Source organism: Gorilla gorilla, chromosome 10 (assembly GCF_029281585.2).
Source record: "Gorilla gorilla gorilla isolate KB3781 chromosome 10, NHGRI_mGorGor1-v2.1_pri, whole genome shotgun sequence".
In the NCBI taxonomy this organism is placed as follows: Eukaryota; Metazoa; Chordata; class Mammalia; order Primates; family Hominidae; genus Gorilla; species Gorilla gorilla.
Window position 1 is genome coordinate 61,555,463 of NC_073234.2, and position 25,769 is coordinate 61,581,231.

Genomic DNA, 25,769 nt, shown 5'->3' on the forward strand with positions numbered 1-25,769 from the left:
TAATTATATTCCCCTTCCATGAGTTGATCATTAAACTGGAAGAAAATACTTAGGAGCTTATTGTGCTCTGTAAGATAGCAAAAATCACTTCCTAAAACTAGCTAAAAACCTGAAGATTGCTACTATTTAAACTTTAGCTGTTGGTGTCTCCAAATTGCAATGCCCCAAATCACCTCTGCAACACAGACTCTTGAGTGATACATCTGTGTATAAAAATGTAACATGAAACCATTGTTTTCTTTAAAGGCAAAGAAACCTCTAACAATTTTATTTTGGGTTCAGTTAGATACTAGAATGCCCTCTGCTGTGTACCTTGAAATATATCAAAACAAGTGTCAATTTTAGAGTACAAACATTTAAAATCTTTATACAAAATAAGTGTTGTCTTAGAAACAAAGCCTATATTTTAGAATAGGAAATCTTGTTATAATACTTATGAAAAGAATCTTAGCAACACTAAAATTAGTAAAATAAATCATTTTTTTAATTTCAAACAATTCTTTTATAAAAACATTAAAACATCTTTTAATCCTACAGAACATTTTCCTTTGAATTAATAGCACCAATAAAAAAACTATGTTATGCAAATAGAAGAGAAGATATGTGTTATCTACAAATTAATGCTAGAATTTTAAAATAGGACTGTAATATTAAAGAGAAGTAGCTAACAAAATTATTATAATGAGGACATAAAATATATTAGGTATTATTTTCTATCTTAAATATCTTGAAAGAGAACATTTTTGTCAGAAAATGCAACTGCAAAGAATATTAAAATAAATGCTACAAAGAAGGAAGCAATTAAGCATATTTTAACCCATAAATAACAGCGTATCATTGTAATATACTGAATAATCACATAAAAACGCTAGTAAATTTACAAATATATTATTTTCTAAAAACTCTACCATATACCAAAGCTATTAAGGAAATGGCTATATACAAATTAAATACATACATTAATAATATTAAAATGTTTTAACATGAACCGTGAATATACACCCTGAACACTGTCAGCTTATGCTTAGCTACTTTTTCTCATTTCTTATCATGTTAATGAAATTTTCAACATTTACTATTGTTTTCTAAGGGCAAGTGAAACTCTACATCCTAGGTAGAGATTTTAGAATATTAGTTGTTCTTATGGATTTCCTGCCCTCCAGTGGTATCTGCCTTAATATTTCCACTGCACCTTTCAAGGTTGCAAAGAGAAAGATCACTTCTGCATGTACATTTTGAAATTAGATCACACTGTATGGCAGCATCTAATTTTTCCTCCAGTACAGATTCACTCTCTGTTTGTATCCCTGCATCACACCTTGCAGCCTGCAGAATGCAGTTATCATTGGTTTTGTTTTGCAAAATGTGGGCTGAATTGCACTGCGACTGTGGAAACTGATCTGTATAATTTTTCACTGAGAACTGGTAGAAATTCTCATTCTGTTTGTGAATTTTGTCATTGTTTTTAACAATCCTGTCACCTGAAAGTTTTGCCATCCTTTCTACATAAAAATTATTCATTTTTTCCTTGGTTTTGATGGTCATCCTATTTGAATCTTCAATTTGCTGTGATATTTGATCTTCATCTTCAGATGGCTAAAAAGAAATTAATAATTTTGCTATAAACCATGCTTACATTTTAAAAATGCATTCAATCACTTCAAAGAATATATTCTTAAAATCCCAACTATAGAAAATTTCTAAATACAGAAGAGAGTTTGGCAAGTTCCAAATCAAAGCAGGTATATCATCAAAGAGTCTTCAACCAATAATCTGCCATACCTCCCAGGAGGCTATGAATTCTAAAATAGCAGTAACAATAATAATCTTTGTAATAAAAATGCAAAAGAGGTAAAAAGGAGAAGAGAAATTTTGTCTTTTATTAGTCTCTATAATCACAGGCTCTATCATCTCTCTACCCTTTCAACAGAAGAAATGATATGCAGCATACTTCCTCCACTTAAAAAGAGTAGACTAGAAGCAGTACCTTCGAAGGAAACAGCTAACATATAACTTGTTCAATTATTTATTGATTCATTAAGTAAAAAATAACTACTTGTATGCTTTTTATGGGCCCAGTCCAATGAAATATATATATATAATCTTAAGAAGATAACATAACTTAAGAAGAGCATCAGGTAATAGGAAATTAAATAGACAAAGAAAAGTTAAGTAGCAATACATAAGCAATACATATCTCAACTGTTATATAAAAAGACAACCTTTAAGAACTTTTTTTAAGAACTTTTTAATAGGTCTAGATTTCAATTTTCTAAGCATAAATTTTTCAAACTTCTTGAAAAATTTCTTTTAATTACTGAATTAATGAAAATATTCTTTTAATGAAAATCTTATATAAAGTATTGATTATTCAAGTTAAAAATACAAAGTTCATATGAAAAACTAAATATAAAAATGGGTATAGGCTTTAGCTGATTGACACTGAAAAATGTATATTTCAAAATAGCTAGTAGATACGTCTTAAAATGGTCCGAACACAGAGAAATAAATACTCAAGGGGATGGATATCCTAAATATTCTGGCTTGATCATTACACATTTGAGTCATGTAACAAAACATCATATATACCCAATTAAATACGTACAAATATTATACATCAATAAAAAATAAAAGGTAAATCTAAACATGCTTCTTTAGTGATGCAATTTGAGTTATACTCTTTCAGAGAATTGAACTGTTTAACAAATAGACAAACTTGTAATCTAGTGTTGATAACATGTTATTGGTGATTTTTTTTTATTTTTTTGAGACAGGGTCTCACTCCATTGCCTGGGCTTGAGTGCAGTGGCACAATCATGGCTCACTGTGACCTCAACCTCCCAGGCTCAGGTGATTCTCCCACCTCAGCCTCTCCAGTAACTGGGACCATAGGCACATGCCACCATGTCTGACTAATTTTTTGTATTTGTTTTTGCCATGTTGTCCAGGCTGGTCACGAACTCCTGGGCTCAAGCAATTGCCCACCTCAGTCTCCCAAAATGCTGGGATTACAAGCATGAACCAACATGCCTGGCTAAGTGCTATTTCTTACCTTTGTTCATAAGTATTTATTATAATGTGTTTATGCATACACATTTAAAATGTAATTATAAGCAGGATCCTTTAGAAATGCATTATTTGCTCTTTTCTTTCAGGGAATGGAACTAGCTAACAAAGAACACTGTAATGTAGTGTTGAGAACATGCTATTAAAGGACAGTCATCTCTTCCTTTCTAAGGCCTCATTTGCATGAGTTTACATATACACAAGCAAAAGCTAAATCTAAGTACAGTTCTTTTAAAAAAGAAAGAAAAGGAAACTTGTGAAGGAAAATGTACTTTTGTGAAATACCTTTTTATGTTGTATTAAAAATGTAGCTTTTATGTGGGTGCAGGATTGCTATGACAAAGGCATACCGTTAGATGCTAATGTGATTTGAGAAAAAGTGAAGCCATTATATGACAACTTAAAGCAAAAGGAAGCTGAAGGATCTAATGCTGGAGAATTTAATGCCAGCAAAGGATGGTTTGATAATTTTAGAAACAGCTTTGGCTTAAAAAATATCAAGGTAATAGGGGAAGCAGCTTCTGCAGACCAAGAAGCAGCAGACACATTCCCAGATGCCTTTAAAGAAAATCACTGAAGAAAAAGGATATCTGCCTAAACAAGTTTTTAATGGAGACAAAAGTGCCCTATTCCAGGAAAAAAAAAAATGTCACATAGGATATTTATTAGGAAGGGAAGCAAACACCAGGATTTAAGGCAGGATGGGATAGGCTAACTTTACTGTTTAATGCAATGCAGTCAGGTTTATGACCAAGATTGCCCTTATTTATAAAGCTGCTCACCCTCAAGTTTTGAAGGGAAGGATAAACACCAATTGCCAGTTTCTTGGTAATACAACAAGAAAGCCTGGAAAACAAAAATTCTTTTTCTGAATTGATTCCATCAGTGCTTTGTCCCTAGAGTCAGTAAGTGCTTTGCCAGTAAGGGACTGCCTTTTAAAGTTATTTTCATATTGCTAATGCCCCTGGCCACCCAGAATCCCATCAGTTCAACACCGAAGGCATCAAAATAGTTTACATGTTTTGAAGCACAACATCTCTAATTCAGCCTCTAGATTAGGGAGTCACAGTGACCTTTAAGGTTCATTATACATTGTGCTCTATGGAAAGGATGGTCAATGCGATGGGAGAGAACCCAAGAGAGAGAACATCATAAAATTCTGGAAGGATTATACCATTGAACATGCCATTACTGTTATAGAAAAAGCCATGATCATCAAGACTCAGAAAAGAAATCCCTGCAGAAGAAAACTGTTGTAGATGTTAAACATGACTTCATAGGATTTACAAGAGCTAACCAAGAAAATCATGAAAGAGACTGTGGATATGGCAAAAAAGGTGAAAGGTGAAGGGTTTCAAGATATGGAGCTTAGAAAAATTAAAGAGCTAATATATACCACTCTAGGGGAATTAACAGAAGACAACTTGATGGAGATGAGTACTTAACAACCAGTTACAGACAACAAGCAAGAAGACATAAAAGAAGCAGTGCCAGAAAAATCTGCCTTTAGACAATCTGGCAGAAGTGTTGATTACTCAAGACCTCTTTTGATTTATTTATGACATAGACCTTTCTATGATACAGGCTCTGAAGCTAAAGTAAACAGTAGAAGAAGAATTGGTACCATATAAAAACATTTTTAGAGAAACGAAAAATCAAAAGTCAGACAGAAATAACGATGTATTTCCATAAAGTTACACCAAGTGTGCCTGCCTTTCCTGCCCACCATTCTACTTCCTCCACCTCTTCTGCCTATGCTACCAATGAAACAGCAAGACCAACTCTGCCTCTCCCTTCTCCTCCTCAGCCTACTCAACATGAAGATGATGAGGATTATGATGATTTATGATGATCTATTCCTACTTAATGAATAGTAAATATATCTTTTCTTAAGATTTCCTTAGTAACATTTTCTTTTCTTTAGCTTACTTTATTGTGTAAATATAGTATATAATATATACAACATACAAAATACGTGTTAATCAACTGTTTATGTTATCAGTAAGGATTCTGGCAACAGTAGGCTATTAGTAGTTAAGTTTGGCGGAGTCAAACGTTTTATTCAGATTTCTGACTGGGCAGCATCCCTAACCCCTGCATTGTTCAATGACAAACTGTACACACATAATGTGTGTGTGTGTGTATATATATACATATATATGTATATATATGTATGTATATAATGTATCTTGATAAAAGGATAAAAGGTGTTTTGTAAATGGCAATAAATGCATTTTTACAAATGTGAAAAATGGTACTCATGGACATTTTTATTTACATTTTTCTTTTCTACATTTTTAAATGTACTTTTTAAAATTTTTTACCTTTTTGTTTATATTAATTTTTACTTCCACTGTTTAATTGACTCAACAGTTTTATAGGGTAAAGGTAAACTATGAGAAAAACAAATAATTATTAATATAGCATGTATTAATACGTGAAACAAGCATCACTTACCAAATCTGAACTAGAACTGAAACAGCTGTCTGTTGGTCTTGGAGAGTAACTAGTAGACCGACTACTCTGTGCAGAATCAAGAGCTGAATATAAAGGTTTAATACATGAATAATGGTATTTATGAATACTCTACAACATACATATGCCAGGCAGAAGATATCTGCTGGTAAAACAAATTTAGCTAACAACACGAAACACTTTAAAATGTACCAAAATTAGTTAAAATTGTGGATACTTGGCACCTTACAATTCTGACAGGATTTATGGGTTTATTTTACCCTTAAAAGATTTGTAGCTAGAAATGAAATAAGGGTATATAACGTAAGTGAAGAAAACAGAATAGAGAAAGTTGGATTGATTTTTCCAACATATGAATTATATTTTATGAACTAATAATTTAAAGTGTTAACCTGAGGGAAGGAAGAGAAAACCAAGTTATTAAGTCCTAAGGCATCAGACATTTGCCAATCTAGTAAATGAAAGTTTACTGTGCAATCAAAAGATGCGAATAAAAACTATTCAAAGCATCCAGTTTGATACATTTTCATTATCTGCTTAATATTGTTATTTTAAAATTGCAAGTAAAGTTTTAAAATGGGATTGAGATGTAGGTCATGAATCCCTACTATGTATAAATGATAAAGAGCAACCGTAGCTTCAACCACTCCTGTTCCCTTGTTTATGAAAATGGGTCTGCTATCAAGAGAAGCAAAAGGCTGCAGAACATGAAACAACACATACCAGATCACATGCCCTACTATATGCAATAAACCATGAGTACCTCAGGCCGCGACTGATGCTCTCTGTAACAGAATCTAGCTTCAGTCAGCTGAGAGGCAGAGAGAACTTAGCTGAACTCTGATACCCTTATTTCATCATTCTAGAAGGAAATTTATACCCCCACAAAGCAGGTTTCTCCCTGACAACGAAAGTAGAGTGCACAAAAGGGAAGGGTAGAATATCACTACTAACAACATAATTTAAGGGCATTTCACCTCAATAAGTTTCATTCAGTCCATAAGTACTATAAATCGACCGTGATCAGAAGGGAAGAAATTTGTCCACTGAATGAATGTTCTCACCTTTAACAGTACAGGAAAGGGCATGCAAACGAAAATAAGTACAATTAAACACTTGTTTTGGTGACCATGGCCTTATAGTATAGTTTGAAATCAGGTAGTGTGATGTGTCTAGATTTGTTATCTTTGCTTAGTCTTGCTTCGGCTATGTGGGCTCTTTTTTGGTTCCATATAGATTTTAGAATTGTTTTTTCTAGTTCTGTGAAGAATGATGGTGGTATTTTCATGGGAATTGCATTGAATTCGTAGATTGCTTTTGGCAGTATGGTCATTTTCAAAATATTGATTCTACTCATCCACGAGCATGGGATGTGCATGGTACTGGTATAAAAATAGGCACATAGACCAATGGAACAGAATAGAGAACCCGGAAATAAACCCAAATATTTACAGCCAACTGATCTTCAACGAAGCAAACGAAACATAAAGTGGGGAAAAGAAACCCTTTTCAACAAATGGTGCTGGGCTAATTAGCTAGCCACATATAGGAGAATGAAACTAGATCCTCATCTCTTACCTTAGACAAAAAATCAACTCAAGATTGATTAAGGACTTAAACCTAAGACCTGAAATTATAAAAATTCTAGAAGATAGCATGGGAAAAACCCTTCTAGACATTGGCTTAGGCAAGGATTTCATGACCAAGAACCCAAAAGCACATGCAAAAGAAACAAATATATAGCTGGGACCTAATTAAACTAAAGAGCTTTTGCACGGCAAAAGGAACAGTCAGAAAAGTAAACAGACAACCCACAAAGTGGGAGAAAATCTTCACAATCTATACATCTGACAATGGACTTATATCCAGAATTTACAAGGAACTCAATTCAGTAAGAAAAAAAAAAATCTCATCAAAAAGTGGGCTAAGGGCATGAATAGACAATTCTCAAAAGAAGATATACCAATGGCCAACAAACACATGAAAAAATGCTCAATATCACTAATGACCGGGGAAATGCAAATCAAAACCACAATGTGATACCACCTTACTCCTGCAAGAATGGCCATATCAAAAAATCAAAAAACTGTAGATGTTGGCATGGGAGTGGTGAACAGGGAACACTTCTACATTGCTGGTGAGAATGTAAACTAGTACAGCCACTATGGAAAACAGCATAGAAATTACTTAAAGAACTAAAAGTAGAACTACCATTTGGTCCAGCAGTCCCACTAATGGGTATCCACCCAGAGGAAAAGAAATCATTATTCAAAAAATTCAAAAAAGATACTTTCACACACGTTTACAGCAGCACAATTCACAACTGCAAAATCATGCAAGAAACCCAAATGCCCATCAATCAACGAGTGGATGAAGACACAATATATGTGTGTGTATATATCTAAACACATATACATATATACATATATACACACACACACATATATACACACTATATATACACATATACACATATTCATATATACATATATGCATATATGTGTGTATATACATATATACACGTATATACATATATACACATACATATACACGTATATACACGTATATACATATATACGTGTATATATACGTATATATACATATATACGTGTATATATACGTATATATACATATATACGTGTATATATACGTATATATACATATATACGTATATACGTGTGTATATACATGTATATATACGTATATACACATACGAATATATACGCTTATACGCATAAGTATATACGTATATACACGTATATGTATATATGTATGTATGTATGTATATATACGTATGTGTATATACATGTATACACGTATATATACACATGCATATATATCTCTATGTATATATACATACACGTATATACACATATGCATATATGCATTATACAGGTATATATAAATATGTATATACATATCTATAATGTGTATACATATGTACACATACATGTGTATAGATGTGTATACATATGTACGCATAGACATGTATACATATGTACGCATACACATGTACATGTATGTATACATATGTATACACATGTACATGTATGTATACATATGTACGCATACACATGTGCATGTATGTATACATATGTATACACATGTACATGTATGTATACATATGTATGTATACACATGTACATGTATGTATACATATGTATGTATACACATGTACATGTATGTATACATATGTATGTATACACATGTACATGTATGTATACATATGTATGTATACACATGTACATGTATGTATACATATGTATGTATACACATGTATATGTATATGCGTATACACATATATACATATATATGTGTAATATAAACGTATATATTAATATGCACACATATACACATATGGGTATATGCACATATATACATATGTGTGTATATGCACATATATACATATACACGTATATGCACATATATGCACATATACATGTATACACGTGTATACACATATACACGTATATACACATACATGTACATATACACGTATACACATGTATACACATATATGCATATATGTATATGCACATATATACACATATAAGCATATATGTATATGCACATATATACATATATACATATAGGTATGTACACATGTATACATATATGTATATACACATATACGTATATATACATACATACACATGTATACGTATATATACATACATATACATGTATATACATATATACATATACATGTATATACATATATACATATACATGTATATACATATATACATATACATGTATATACATATATACATATACATGTATATACATATATACATATACATGTATATACATATATACATATACATGTATATACATATATACATATACATGTATATACATATATACATATATCTATATATACATATATACATATATCTATATATACATATATACATATATCTATATATACATATACATGTATATACATATATACATATATACGTATATATACATATACGTCGTGTATATATGCATATTCATATATATGTCGTGTATATACGTACATACGTATATACATCGTGTATGTACGTCGTGTATATACGACGTATATATGTGTATACATACGTATATACATATGTATATACCTGTATGTATATATACACGTATATATACACGTGTATACATACGTATATACACATGTATATACGTATGTATATATACACATGTATACATACGTATATGTATGTATATATACATACAGGTATATATACATGTATATATACATACATATATACATATGTATATACAGGTATATATACATATTGACATGTATGTATATATACATGTATATATACATGTCTATATACATATAGGCATGTATGTGTATATACACATGCATGTGTGTATACACATACACATACATACACATGTGTATATACACACATATACAAATACATGTGTATATACACACATATACACATATATACATACTTATATACATATATACACATATACATATATACATGTGTGTATGTGCACACATATACATGTATTTATATGTGTATATATGTATATATACATATAGATGTATATATGTGATCTATACACATATATGGATATATACACATATATGTTATGTATACACATATATGTGATATATACACTATATATGTGGTATATACACATATATATCACATATATATATGCACACACACATATATATATGGTAGAATAAAAACACAGCCACAAAAAGGAAGGAATTAACAGCATTTGTAGTGACTAAGTGAAATAACTCAGGAATGGAAAACCAAACATCGTATGTTCTCACTGATATGAGGGAACTAAGATATGAAGATGCAAAGGCATAAGAATGATGCAGTGGACTTTGGGAACTTGGGGGGAAGAGTGGGAGGAGGAAGTGGGATAAAAGACTACAAATATGGTGCAGTGTATACTGCTCGGGTGATGGGTGCACCGGTCTCACAAATCACCACTAAAGAACTTTCTCATGTAACCAAATACCACCTTTACCCCAATAACTTGTGGTAAAAATTAAAAAAAAAAAAAAAGAATACTGAAAAAAAACACTTACTGAGTAACTACTTTATGTAAGGCACTGTGATAGTTATTAGAGACACATGGTCAGAGCCCTCAAAGTGTTCAGAACCTTGTAATGCAGAAAGATATACATTTGTTCAAGTCACAAAATAAGATGTGACATCATAGAAGATACAAAAGTAGTAGGCAGCTAAGTGTGATGAACCCCAGAGAAAGAGGTTTGGTGATAATTTATAGAGAAAACATAAGTATAGAGAGTATGTTTTGAATGATGAATAAACAAACAATTTTCAGAGACAAGATGAAAAACTAACATATGGGATAGAGGGAAAAGAATGTGTAAATATTTCTAAACATTAATGGAGGTACATTTTAGATTGTCCATGATGTCACCTAAGGATGAATTAAAGAGAAGTAAGATGATGAAATCAAGTCAGTTAGACGATTAACTGAATAATCTAGGTATGAAGTGATTATGATCTGCAATAAAGCAGTGAAATTGGGATAGAGAAGCAGCAAAAGATTCAAGTTTCAAGAAGGCTTTCAAATAGCCTGAATTTTTGCCTGTATGTACATTTAAAACTTTTGTGTATCTGTTATAACATCAATATGAAAATCTGATGAAGATTGCACACACGTATACACACATTATCTCTCTACAGGAAAACCTCACTTATGAATACCGACACAAAAACCTTATACTTAAAAAGTATTAAATTTTTTTAAAAGAACAGAATAAAAAGAAGAGCAAAGAATCATAACACATCAGGACTTGGTGGAATTTATTATAGGAATGCTAAGATGGTCCAAATCACAAAATCCATTAGTAAAATTCACCATTTAAAAAGATCTATATCAAAATGAAATATCACTTCACCCTTCTTAGGGTGACCACTGTCAGAAAAAAACAAAAAATAATAAATATTGGCAAGGATGTAGAAAAACTGGAATCTTTTTGCACTGCTGGTGGAAATATAAAATGGTGCAGCAACTACAGAAAATGGTATGAAGATTTCTCAAAAAATAAAAATAGAACCACCAAAGAATCCAGCAATATAACTTGTGAGTATACATCTAATAGAAGAGATAATTGCATACTTACGTTCATTGCAGCATTATTCACAATAGCCAGGAGGCAGAAACAACCTAAATGACCACCAATGAAAGAATGGATACAGAAAATATGGTATACACGTACAATTGAATACTATTCAGCAATGAAAAAGAAGGAAATCTTGTTATATACTACAATGTGGATGAACCTTAAGGACATTATGCTAAGTGAAACAAGCCATCACAAAAAAGACAAATACCACATGATTTCACCTACTAGGTATATAAGTAGAATACAGAAACAGAAGGTAAAATGGTAATGGCCAGGGGCTGGGGGGAGTGGCAAGTAGGAAATTGTTGTTTAGGGAGTGTGAGAGACAGGACGAGGGTCTGTTGCACAACAATGTGCATGTGGTTGACAATATTGTATTGTACACCTGGAAACTGTTGAGAGGATAAATTTTATGTTGCATGCCTTTTTGCAACAATAATGCAAAAAGACATATGAATAAAAATTAATAATCATTCCCATAGATGCTAAGAATCACTCTCTCCCAAATTACTGATTCATGAAAACTACCTCACAAGAAAAAAAAGCTATTGGCAAAATAAAAAAAAAAAAACATAAGTCTAAGCCCCAAATCCAGAATCTTACTTAATATAGAAACACAGGATGTATATTCATGCTAAAGTAGCTGTGTGTGTGTATTTGGGTATCAGAAAGCACTACAGACAAATCTAACAAGAAACATGCAGAATCTATGTGAGGACAACTTCGGGAAAGTGCTTAAAGGTATTTTAAGCAACTACTAAATGTAAAAAACTAGACTGAACTAATGAAAGGACATCTTATGTTCTTAGACGGGACTACTCAACATTATTAAGATAATAATTCATACTAAACTAACACATACAGTTAACAGTTTCCCAGTAAAAATTAAAACTTTTCTTTTGGACTTAAGCAAGTTTATTTTAAAGGTTATATGGAAAAGCAATCCAAGAATAACCAGAAATAAACTTTTTAAAAAGTGCAAAGAGGCATATAATTCTTCAAGAAATTAAATATTTATAAAAAGATAATAAAAGCGGTATGGTATTGGCACATGAAGATTAGGAAAGATCAATGAAACAATTAAGAAAGCCACAAAATAGGTCAGCTACATATGGAAAGTTATTACATAAAAAAGGTAATATCACAAATAGCTAGGGAAAAGAAGTATTTTTAAAACTTGGACTGATAGAAACCTCATGCCTTAAGTCAACTTAAACTCCAAATGGATTAAAGAACTAAATTTAAAAAAGCATATTAGTACTAGAAGAAAATATGGTAAGTTCATTTGTAACTTGGAAGTGTGAAGAGTCTGGAGAGTCTAAACCCAGAAATAAAAGAAAAAATTGATCAATTTAACTACATAAAGAAGATAAGTCTTCTGCAAAGCAAGAGACACTATATGCAAAGACTAAACAAAATAAATCAAAAACCAATATTAAACTAGAAGAAAACATTTGCCACATAGCAAAACATACATGTTATTTTTAATTTTTGTGGATACATAGTAGGCATATATATTTATGGGGCACATGAGATGTTTTGATACAAGGATACAATGTATAATAATCACATGAAAACTGGAGTATTCATCCCCTAAAGCACTGATTCTTTGGGTTACAAATCATCTAATTACATTGTTTTCATTATTTTAAAACGTACAATTCAATTTTTATTCACTATAGCTACCCTGTTGTGCTAGCAAATACTAGGTATTATTCATTGTTTCTAATTAAATTTTTTGTATCCATTAACTATCACCACCCTCCCAACCCCACCACTACCCTTCTTAGCCTCTAGTAACCATTCTTCTACCCTCTTATTTCCATGAGTTCAATTGCTTTGATTTTAGATTCCACAAATAAGTGAGAACATGTGTTGTTTGTCTTTCTGTGCCTGGCTTGTTTCACTTAACATAATAACCTCCAGTTCCATCCACATTGCTGCAAATGACAGAATCATTATTTTTTTATGCTATTTTCTGGAGTTAGGCAAGTTGATTTTAAAGGTTATATGAAAAAGTAATCAAGAATAACCAGAAAAAAACCTTTTAAAAAATGCAAGGAGGTGTAACTTCTCAAGAAATTAAACATTATAAAACAATGATAATTATTATCATTATTAGATTATGTATAGATTATTAGATTGTGTTTAATTAACACATTTTCTTTAATGATTCATTTGTTGATGGACACTTAGGTTGCTTCCAAATCTTGGATATTGTGAACAGTGCTGCAACAAACATGGGAGTGGAGATAGCTCTTTAATATACTGATTTCCTTTCTTTTGGGTATATATCCAGCAGTGGGATGCTTGATCATATGGTAGCTCTATTTTTAGTTTTTTGAGGAACCTCCAAACTATTCTCCATAGTGGTTGTACTAATTTATGTTACCATTGATAGTGTATAAGGGTTCCCTTTCTCCATATCCTCACCAGCGTTTGTAATTGCCTGTCTTTGGGATATAAGTCATTTTAAACGAGGTGAGATCATATCCAATTGTACTTTTGATTTGCATTTCTTCGATGATCAGTGACGTTGAGCACCCTTTCATATGCCCCTTGGCCATGTGTATGTCTCTTTTGAGAAATGTCTATTCAAATATTTGGCCTATTTCTTATTGAGATTATTAGATTTTTTCCTATACAATTGTTTGAACTCCTTATACATTATATTAATCCCTTGCCAGATAGGTAATTTGCAAATATTTTCTCCCATTGTGGGTTGTCTCTTTATTGTTTCCTTTATTGTATAGAAGCTTTTTAACTTGATGTGATCCTGTTTGTCTATTTTTGCTTTGGTTCCCTAGGCTTGTTATTACTCAAGAAATTTTTACCCAAAGGAATGTCCTGGGGAATTTCCTTAGTGTTTTCTTGTGGTAGTTCCATAGTTCAAAGTCTTAGATTTAAGTCATTAATCCATTTTGATTTGATTTTTGTATATGGTGAGAGACAGGGGTCTAGTTTCATTCTTCTGCATACAGATACCAGTTTTCGCTGCAGCATTCATTGAAGAGACTATCTTTTCCCAGTGCATGTTCTTGGCACCTCTATCAAAAATGAGTTCACTGGAAATGTGTGGAATTGTTTCTGGGTTCTCTATTCTGTTCCATTGGTCTATGTGTCTGTTTTATGCTGGTACCATGTTGTTTTGGTTACTATAGTTCTCATGCTGTTTTGGTTACTATAGTTCTCATGCTGTTTTGGTTACTATAGTTCTGTAGTATAATTTGAAGTAAGGGAATGCTATTCCTTCAGTTTTGTTTCTTTTGCTTAGGATAACTTAGGCTATTCTTGGTCTTTTATGTTTCCATATACATTTTAGAATTGGTTTTTCAATTTCTGTTAATAATGTCATTGGTATTTTGATAGTGATTGCATTGAATATATAAATTGCTTAGGGTAGTATGGACATTTTAAACAATATTGATTCTTCTAATCCATGAACAGGGAATATCTTTCCATGTTTTGGTGTCCTCTTCGAAGTCTTTCATCAGTGTTTTATAGTCTTTATTATTGAGCTCTTTAACTTCCTTGGTTAATTCCTAGGTACTTAACTTTATTTGTGGCTACTGTAAATGGAACTACTTTTAAAAATTTTTTCAGACTGTTCACTGTTGGCATATAAAAATGCTACTGATTTTTGCATGTTGATTTTGCCTGCTGCAACTTTATTGATTTTATCAATTCTAATAGGTTTTTTATGGCGTCTTTAGGTTTTTCTAAATATAAGACCACATCATTGGCAAACAAGGATAATTTGACTTCTTTCTTTCAAATTTGGATGCCCTTTATTTCTTTCTTTTGTCTCATGCTCTAGATAGAACTTCCAGTAGAACTTAGAGTACTATGTTGATTAAAAATGAAAGTGGGCATACTTGTCATGTTCTATATCTTAGAGGAAAGCCTTTCAGTTCTTCCCCATTAAGTACAATACTAGCTGTAGGTCTGTCATACATGGCTGTTATTATATTGAGTTATGTTCCTTCTATATTCAGTTTTTTTTAAGGTTTTTACCATGAAGGGACGTTAAATTTTATCAAATGCTTTTTCAGCATCAATTGAAATGTTCATATGTTTCTTGTCCTTCATTCTGTTGTTACGATGTATCACATTGATTGATTTGTGTATCTTGAACCATTCTTGTATCCCAGGGATAAATCCCACTTGGTCATAATGAATAATCTTTTAAATGTACTGTTGAATTCTGTTTGCTAGTATTTTGTTGAAGATTTTTGCATCAATATTCATCAGAGACACTGACCTGTAGTTTTCTTTTCTTGATGTCTTTGTCTGGTTTTGGTATCAGGGTAATATATTGCCTTGTAGAATGGGTTTGGAAGTAGTCCCTCATCCTCCATTTTTCAGAATATTTTTAGTAGGACTGATATTAGTTCTTCGTTACATGTTTTGTAGAATTCAGCAGTGAAGCCTTCAAGTCCCAGGCTTTATTTCCTGGGAGACTTTTTATTACAACTTCAATCTAGTTACTCGTTATTGGACTGTTCGGGTTTTGGATTTCTTCATGGTTCAATCTTGGTAAATTGTGTGTGTCTAGGAATTTGTCCTTTTCTTCTAGATTTTCCAACGTATTGGCATGTAGTCATTCATAGCACCCACTAACGATCCTTTGAATTCCTGTTATCAGCTATTATGTTCCTTTTTCATCTCTGATTTTACTTATTTATTTTTTAATTTTATTTTATTTACTATTGTTATACTTTAAGTTTTAGGGTACATGTGCACAATGTGCAGGTTAGTTACATATGTATACATGTGCCATGTTGGTGCACTGCACCCACTAACTCGTCATCTAGCATTAGGTATATCTCCCAATGCCATCCCTCCTCCCTCCCCCCAGGCCACAACAGTCCCCAGAGTGTGATGTTTTCCTTCCTGTGTCCATGTGTTCTCATTGTTCAATTCCCACCTATGAGTGAGAATATGTGGTGTTTGGTTTTTTGTTCTTGGGATAGTTTACTGAGAATGATGATTTCCAATTTCATCCATGTCCCTACAAAGGACATGAACTCATCATTTTTTATGGCTGCATAGTATTCCATGGTGTATATGTGCCACATTTTCTTAATCCAGTCTATCATTGTTGGACATTTCGGGTGGTTCCAGGTCTTTGCTATTGTGAATAATGCCACAACAAACATACGTGCGCATGTGTCTTTATAGCAGCATGATTTCTAGTCCTTTGGGTATATACCCAGTAATGGGATGGCTGGGTCAAATGGTATTTCTAGTTCTAGATCCCTGAGGAATCACCACACTGACTTCTACAATGGTTGAACTAGTTTACAGTCCCACCAACAGTGTAAAAGTGTTCCTATTTCTCCACATCCTCTCCAGCACCTGTTGTTTCCTGACTTTTTAATGATTGCCATTCTAACTGGTGTGAGATGGTATCTCATTGTGGTTTTGATTTGCATTTCTCTGATGGCCAGTGATGGTGAGCATTTTTTCATGTGTCTGTTGGCTGCATAAATGTCTTCTTTTGAGAAGTGTCTGTTCATATCCTTTGCCCACGTATTGATGGGGTTGTTTTTTTCTTGTAAATTTGTTTGAGTTCATTGTAGATTCTGGATATTAGCCCTTTGTCAGATGAGTAGGTTGCGAAAATTTTCTCCCATTTTGTAGGTTGCCTGTTCACTCTGATGGTAGTTTCTTTTGCTGTGCAGAAGCTCTTTAGTTTAATTAGATCGCATTTGTCAATTTTGGCTTTTGTTGCCATTGCTTTTGGTGTTTTAGACACGACCTTGCCCATGCCTATGTCCTGAATGGTAATGCCTAGGTTTTCTTCTAGGATTTTTATGGTTTTAGGTCTAACATTTAAGTCTTTAATCCATCTTGAATTGATTTTTGTATAAGGTGTAAGGAAGGGATCCAGTTTCAGCTTTCTACATATGGCTAGCCAGTTTTCCCAGCACCATTTATTAAATAGGGAATCCTTTCCCCATTGCTTGTTTTTGTCAGGTTTGTCAAAGATCAGATAGTTGTAGACATGTGGCGCTATTTCTGAGGGCTCTGTTCTGTTCCACTAATCTATATCTCTGTTTTGGTACCAGTACCATGCTGTTTTGGTTACTGTAGCCTTGTAGTATAGTTTGAAGTCAGGTAGTGTGATGCCTCCAGCTTTGTTCTTTTGGCTTAGGATTGACTTGGCAATGCGGGCTCTTTTTTGGTTGCATATGAACTTTAAAGTAGTTTTTTCCAATTCTGTGAAGAAAGTCATTGGTAGCTTGCTGGGGATGGCATTGAATCTGTAAATTACCTTGGGCAGTATGGTCATTTTCACGATATTGATTCTTCCTACCCATGAGCATGGAATGTTCTTCCATTTGTTTGTAACCTCTTTTATTTCATTGAGCAGTGGTTTGTAGTTCTCCTTGAAGAGGTCTTTCACATCCCTTGTAAGTTGGATTCCTAGGTATTTTATTCTCTTTGAAGCAATTGTGAATGGGAGTTCACTCATGATTTCGCTCTCTGTTTGTCTGTTGTTGGTGTATAAGAATGCTTGTGATTTTTGTACATTGATTTTGTATCCTGAGACTTTGCTGAAGTTGCTTATCAGCTTAAGGAGATTTGGGGCTGAGACAATGGGGTTTTCTAGATATGCAATCACGTCGTCTGCAAACAGGGACAATTTGACTTCCCCTTTTCCTAATTGAATACCTTTTATTTCCTTCTCCTGCCTAATTGCCCTGGCCAGAACTTCCAACACTACATTGAATAGGAGTGGTGAGAGAGGGCATCCCTGTCTTGTGCCAGGTTTCAAAGGGAATGCTTCCAGTTTTTGCCCATTCAGTATGATACCGGCTGTGGGTTTGTCGTAGATAGCTCTTATTATTTTGAAATACGTCCCATCAATACCTAATTTATTGAGAGTTTTTAGCATGAAGGGTTGTTGAATTGTGTCAAAGGACTTTTCTGCATCTACTGAGATAATCATGTGGTTTCTGTCTTTGGTTCTGTTTATATGCTGGATTACATTTACTGATTTGCGTATATTGAACCAGCCTTGCATCCCAGGGATGAAGCCCACTTGATCATGGTGGATAAGCTTTTTGATGTGCTGCTGGATTCAGTTTGCCAGTATTTTATTGAGGATTTTTGCATCAATGTTCATCAAGGATATTGGTCTAAAATTCTCTTTTTTGGTTGTGTCTCTGCCCAGCTTTGGTATCAGGATGATGCCGGCCTCATAAAATGAGTTAGGGAGGATTCCCTCTTTTTCTATTGATTGGAATAGTTTCAGAAGGAATGGTACCAGTTCCTCCTTGTACCTCTGGTAGAATTCGGCTGTGAATCTATCTGGTCCTGGACTCTTTTTGGTTGGTAAGCTATTGATTATTGCCACAATTTCAGATCCTGTTATTGGCCTATTCAGGGATTCAAATTCTTCCTGGTTTAGTCTTGGGAGGGTGTATGTGTCGAGGAATTTATCCATTTCTTCTAGATTTTCTAGTTTATTTGCGTAGAGGTGTTTGTAGTATTCTCTGATGGTAGTTTGTATTTCTGTGGGATCGGTGGTGATATCCCCCTTATCATTTTTTATTGTGTCTATTTGATTCTTCTCTCTTTTTTTCTTTATTAGTCTTGCTAGCGGTCTATCAATTTTGTTGATCCTTTGAAAAAACCAGCTCCTGGATTCATTAATTTTTTGAAGGGTTTTTTGTGTCTCTATTTCCTTCAGTTCTGCTCTGATTTTAGTTATTTCTTGCCTTCCGCTAGCTTTTGAATGTGTTTGCTCTTGCTTTTCTAGTTCTTTTAATTGTGATGGTAGGGTGTCAATTTTGGATCTTTCCTGCTTTCTCTTGTGGACATTTAGTGCTATAAATTTCCCTCTACACACTGCTTTAAATGTGTCCCAGAGATTCTGGTATGTTGTGTCTTTGTTCTCGTTGGTTTCAAAGAACATCTTTATTTCTGCCTTCATTTCGTTATGTACCCAGTAGTCATTCAGGAGCAGGTTGTTCCGTTTCCATGTAGTTGAGTGGTTTTGAGTGAGATTCTTAATCCTGAGTTCTAGTTTGATTGCACTGTGGTCTGAGAGATAGTTTGTTATAATCTCTGTTCTTTTACATTTGCTAAGGAGAGCTTTACTTCCAAGTATGTGGTCAATTTTGGAATAGGTGTGGTGTGGTGCTGAAAAAATGTATATTCTGTTGATTTGGGGTGCAGAGTTCTGTAGATGTCTATTAGGTCTGCTTGGTGCAGAGCTGAGTTCAATTCCTGGGTATCCTTGTTGACTTTCTGTCTCGTTGATCTGTCTAATGTTGACAGTGGGGTGTTAAAGTCTCCCATTATTAATGTGTGGGAGTCTAAGTCTCTTTCTAGGTCACTCAGGAATCTTGCTTTATGAATCTGGGTGCTCCTGTATTGGGCGCATATATATTGAGGATAGTTAGCTCTTCTTGTTGAATTGATCCCTTTACCATTATGTAATGGCCTTCTTTGTCTCTTTTGATCTTTGTTGGTTTAAAATCTGTTTTATCAGAGACTAGGATTGCAACGCCTGCCTTTTTTTGTTTTCCATTTGCTTGGTAGATCTTCCTCCATCCTTTTATTTTGAGCCTATGTGTGTCTCTGCACGGGAGATGGGATTCCTGAATACAGCACACTGATGGGTCTTGACTCTTTATCCAATTTGCCAGTCTGTGTATTTTAATTGGATCACTTAGTCCATTTACATTTAAAGTTAATATTGTTATGTGTGAATTTGATCCTGTCATCATGATGTTAGCTGGTTATTTTGCTCGTTAGTTGATGCAGTTTCTTCCTAGCCTCGATGGTCTTTACATTTTGGCATGATTTTGCAGTGGCTGGTACTGGTTGTTCCTTTCCATGTTTAGTCCTTCCTTCAGGAGCTCTTTTAGGGCAGGCCTGGTGGTGGCAAAATCTCTCAGCATTTGCTTGTCTGTAAAGGATTTTATTTCTCCTTCACTTATGAAGCTTAGTTTGGCTGGATATGAAATTCTGGGTTGAAAATTCTTTTCTTTAAGAATGTTGAATATTGGCCCCCACTCTCTTCTGGCTTGTAGAGTTTCTGCCAAGGGATCTGCTGTTAGTCTGATGGGCTTCCCTTTGAGGGTAACCCGACCTTTCTCTCTGGCTGCCCTTAACATTTTTTCCTTCATTTCAACTTTGGTGAATCTGACAATTATGTGTCTTGGTGTTGCCCTTCTCGAGGAGTATCTTTGTGGCATTCTCTCTGTTTCCTGAATCTGAATGTTGGCCTGCCTTGCTAGATTGGGGAAGTTCTCCTGGATAATATCCTGCAGAGTGTTTTCCAACTTGGTTCCATTCTCCCCATCACTTTCAGGCACACCAATCAGACGTAGATTTGGTCTTTTCACATAGTCCCATATTTCTTGGAGGCTTTGCTCGTTTCTTTTTATTCTTTTTTCTCTAAACTTCCCTTCTCGCTTCATTTCATTTCATCTTCCGTTGCTGATACCCTTTCTTCCAGTTGATCGCATCGGCTCCTGAGGCTTCTGTATTCTTCACGTAGTTCTCGAGCCTTGGTTTTCAGCTCCATCAGCTCCTTTAAGCACTTCTCTGTATTGGTTATTCTAGTTATACATTCTTCTAAGTTTTTTTTCAAAGTTTTCAACTTCTTTGCCTTTGGTTTGAATGTCCTCCTGTAGCTCAGAGTAATTTGATCGTCTGAAGCCTTCTTCTCTCAGCTCGTCAAAGTCATTCTCCGTCCAGCTTTGTTCCGTTGCTGGTGAGGAACTGTGTTCCTTTGGAGGAGGAGAGGCGCTCTGCTTTTTAGAGTTTCCAGTTTTTCTGCTCTGTTTTTTCTCCATCTTTGTGGTTTTATCTACTTTTGGTCTTTGATGATGGTGATGTACAGATGGGTTTTTGGTGTGGATGTCCTTTCTGTTAGTTTTCCTTCTAACAGACAGGACCCTCAGCTGCAGGTCTGTTGGCGTACCCGGCCGTGTGAGATGTCAGTCTGCCACTGCTGGGGGGTGCCTCCCAGTTGGGCTGCTCGGGGGTCAGGGGTCAGGGACCCACTTGAGGAGGCAGTCTGCCCGTTCTCAGATCTCTAGCTGCATGCTGGGAGAACCACTGCTCTCTTCAAAGCTGTCAGACAGGGACATTTAAGTCTGCAGAGGTTACTGCTTTTTGTCTGTGCCCTGCCCCCAGAGGTGGAGCCTACAGAGGCAGGCAGGCCTCCTTAAGCTGTGGTGGGCTCCACCCAGTTCGAGCTTCCCAGTTGCTTTGTTTACCTAAGCAAGTCTGGGCAATGGTAGGCGCCCCTCCCCCAGCCTTGCTGCCACCTTGCAGTTTGATCTCAGACTGCTGTGCTAGCAATCAGCGAGACTCCATGGGCGTAGGACCCTCCAAGCCAGGTGCGGGATATAATCTCCTGGTGCACCATTTTTTAAGCCCGTCGGAAAAGCGCAGTATTCAGACGGGAGTGACCTGATTTTCCAGGTGCCGTCTGTCATCCCTTTCTTTGACTAAGAAAGGGAACTCCCTGACCCCTTTCACTTCCCGAGTGAGGCAATGCCTCGCCCAGCTCAGCTCGCACACAGTGCATGCACCCACTGACCTGCGCCCACTATCTGGCACTCCCTAGTGAGATGAACCCGGTACCTCAGATGGAAATGCAGAAATCACCCATCTTCTGTGTCGCTCACGCTGGGCCTCTGATTTTATTTATTTAAATATTTTTTTCTTAGTCTAGATAAATGTTTGTCAATTTTCTTTAATTTTTCAAAAATCAACTTTTTTTCATTGATATTTTGTACTGTTTGCTTCATTTCAATGTCATTTATTTCTGCTCTAGTCCTTATTATTTATTTTCTGCTACTAATTTTGGGTTTGGTTTGTTCTTGCCATTCTAGTTCCTTAAGATATATAGCTAAGGTGTTTATTTGTGGTTTTTCTTCTTTTTTGATGTAGGCTTTTAGAGCTACAAACTTCCCTCTTAGTACTGCTTTTGCTGTATCCCACAGGTTTTGGTATATTGTGTTTCAATTATCATTTGTTTCAAGGAATTTTTCAATTTCATTCTTAATTTCTTCATTGACCCACTGGTCATTCAGGTGCATACTGTTTAATTTTCATGTATTTGTATAGTTTCCAAAATTCCTCATTATTGATTTCTAGTTTTATTCCATTGTAGTTAGAAAAGATATTTGATATCATTTCAATTTTTTAAAATGTTTTAAGACTTGTTTTGCTGCCTAACGTATGTCTATCTTTGAGAATGATCCATGTGCTGAGGAAAAGAATGTCTATTCTGTAGCTACTGGATGAAATGTTCTGTAAATATCTTTTAGGTCCAATTGATCTATAGTACAGATGAAGTCTGGTTTTTCATCAGTTTTCTTTCTGGAAGATCTGTCTAATGCTGAAAGAGGAATGTTGAAGTCTCCAACTATTATTGTATTGGGAGTGTGTCTCTTCCTCTTTCACTCTAATAATATTTGCTTTATGTATCTGGGTGCTTCAGTGTTGGGTGCATATATATTTTAAATTGTTATATCCTCTTTCTGAATTGACCCCCTTCATGAGGATGGAGCACTCATGGCCTAACTACCTCTTTAATGGTCTCATCTCTTAACACTGTTGCATTAGGGATTAAGTTTCATTAAGTTGCATCAGGAATTATAATGACCTTCTTTTGTCTCTTATAATTTTTGTCTTGAAATTTGTCTAATATACGTATAGCTACTCTTGCTCTTTTTTGGTTTCTATTGGCTTGGAATATCTTTTTCCATCCCTTTATTTTCTGTCTATTTGTGTCTTTATAGGTGAAATGTGTTTCTTATAGGCAACAGATCATTGGGTTTTATTTTTTATCCATTCAGCCACTCTATATCTTTTGATTGGAGAGCTTAATCCATTGACAGTCAAAGTCATTATTGATAAGTAAAGACTTACTGCTGCTATTTTGTTATCTGTTTTTTGGCCGTTTTGTGGTCATTTCGTCTTTCCTTCCTTCTTGTCTTCCTTTTAGTAAAGCTGATTTTCTCTGGTGATATAATTTATTTTCTTACTTTTTATTTTTTGTGTATCTGTTGTATGATTTGGGTTTGAGTTTTTCATAAGGCTTGCAAATACAATCTTAGAATTCATGATTTTAAGCTGATAATAACTTGTTTGCATTAAAAAAATGAGCAAAGAAAACTAATAAAAACTCTACCCCTTAACTTCATTCCCTTGCTTTTTAACTCTTTGTTGTTTCTATATATATCTTTTATACTCTATGGCTTGAAAAGTTGATATAGTTATTATTTTTGACTAGTTCATCATTTAGTGTTTCTACTTCAGATATGAGTAGTTTACACACATTTACAGTGTTATAATACTTTGTTTTTCTGTGTACTTATTATTATCAGTGAGTTTTGTACCTTCAGATGATTTCTTCTTGCTGATTAACTTTATTTTCTTTCTGACTGAAGTACTCCTTTTAGTATTTTCTTGCAGAACAGGTCTGGTGTTGATAATCCCTCAGCTTTTTTTTGTCTAGGAAGTCTTTATTTCTACTTCATGTTTGAGGGAGATTTTTGCTGGATATACTATTTTAGGGTAAAAGGTTTTTTCCTTCAGCACTTTAAATATGTCATGCCACTCTCTCGGCTTGTAAGGCTTCCACTGCAAAGTCTGCTCCCAGACGTATTGCAGCTCCATTGTATGTTACTTGTTTCTTTTCTCTTGCCGCTTTTAGCATCCTTTCTTTATTCTTGATCTTTAGGAGTTTATTAAACGCCTTGAGGTAGTCTTCTTTGGGTTAAATCTGCTAGATGTTCTATAACCTTCTTATACTTGGATATTGATATGTTTCCCTTGGGAGGTAAAAGGCCAATAACCACTCTTAGATTTGCCCTCTTGAGGCTATTTTCTAGATCCTGTAGACATACTTCATTCTTTCTTATTTTTTCTTTTGTCTCCTCTGACTGTGTATTTTCAAATTGTCTGCCTTCAAGCTCACTAATTCTTTGTGCTGCTTGATCAGTTCTGCTGTTAAGATTCTAATGCATTCTTCAATATGTCAATTGCATTTTTCAGCTCTAGAATTTGTGCTTGATTCTTTTTAATTATTTCAATCTCTTTGTTAAATTTGTCTGATATACTTCTGAATTCCTTCTCTTTGTTATCTTGAATTTCACTTTCCTCAAAACAGCTATTTTGAATACTGTGTCTGAAAGGTCACACATGTCCGTTTCTTCAGGGTTGGTCCTTGGTGCGTTATTTAGTTCATCTGGTGAAGTCACTTTCCTGGATGGTCTTGCTGCTTGTAGATGTTTGTTTGTACCTGGGCACTGAAGAGTTAGCTATTTATTGCAGTCTTCACAGCCTGGGCTTGTTCTCATCCATCTTGGGAATGCTTTCCAGGAATTCAAAAAGGACTTGGGTGTTGAGACCCAAGCTGTATCTGCTATAAGGGCACCCCAGGCCCAGTAATGCTGTGGTTCTTGCAGACTTGTAGACATACTGCCTTGATTGTCTTAGACAATATCTGGGAAAATTTTCTGAATTACCAAGCAGAGACTCTTGTCACTGCCCTTACTTTCTTCCAAATGAACAGTCTCTCTCTCTGTTCTCAGCCATCTGAAGCTAAGGGTAGAGGGACATAGCATCCCCATGGCCATGACCATCAGGATTGTGCTTGGTCAGATGTTAAACAGCACAGCACTGGGTCTTAACCAAGGGCCACTGTAACCACTACCTGGCTACTGCCTATGCTTTCTCAAGGCCCTAGGGCTCTGCAATCAGCAGGTGGCAAAGCTAGCCAGGCCTGTGTCCTTCCCTTAAGGGTGTCAAGTTCCCCCAGGCCCCAGGTGGATCCAGAAGTGCTGTCTCAGAACTGGGAGTCAGGGACTACAATCAAAAACCTTAGCAGCCTACCTGGTATTCTATTTTACTGGGGCTGAGCTTACATTCAAACCACAAGACACAGTCCTTCCCACTCTTCCCTTTCCAAAGGCAGATGAACCTCACCCCATGGCCATCACAACCCAGGCCTACAGGGAGTACTGCCAGAGTACCAGTGATGTTCCCTTAAGACCCAAGGGTTCTTCAGTCAGCTTGTGGTGAATGATGCCTAGGCTGGGAGTCACCCTTCAGGGCAGGAGGCTCC

At 34.8% G+C, this 25,769-nt stretch overlaps 1 protein-coding gene across 2 annotated transcripts in view; it reads right to left on the reverse strand.

The window, feature by feature from the left end:
- Positions 1–872: 872 nt before the first annotated feature.
- REDIC1 (regulator of DNA class I crossover intermediates 1) overlaps positions 873–25,769 on the reverse strand; it is a 93,880-nt gene continuing 68,983 nt past the window's right edge. For both annotated transcript variants that reach the window (XM_004052958.5, XM_055357457.2), the window contains 2 exons: positions 5,524–5,606; positions 873–1,596 (listed from right to left, as the gene is read on the reverse strand). In XM_004052958.5, the coding sequence (XP_004053006.3) occupies positions 1,132–1,596; positions 5,524–5,606 (548 nt within the window). In that variant the 3' untranslated portion in view covers positions 873–1,131. The remainder of the gene's footprint in view (positions 1,597–5,523; positions 5,607–25,769) is intronic.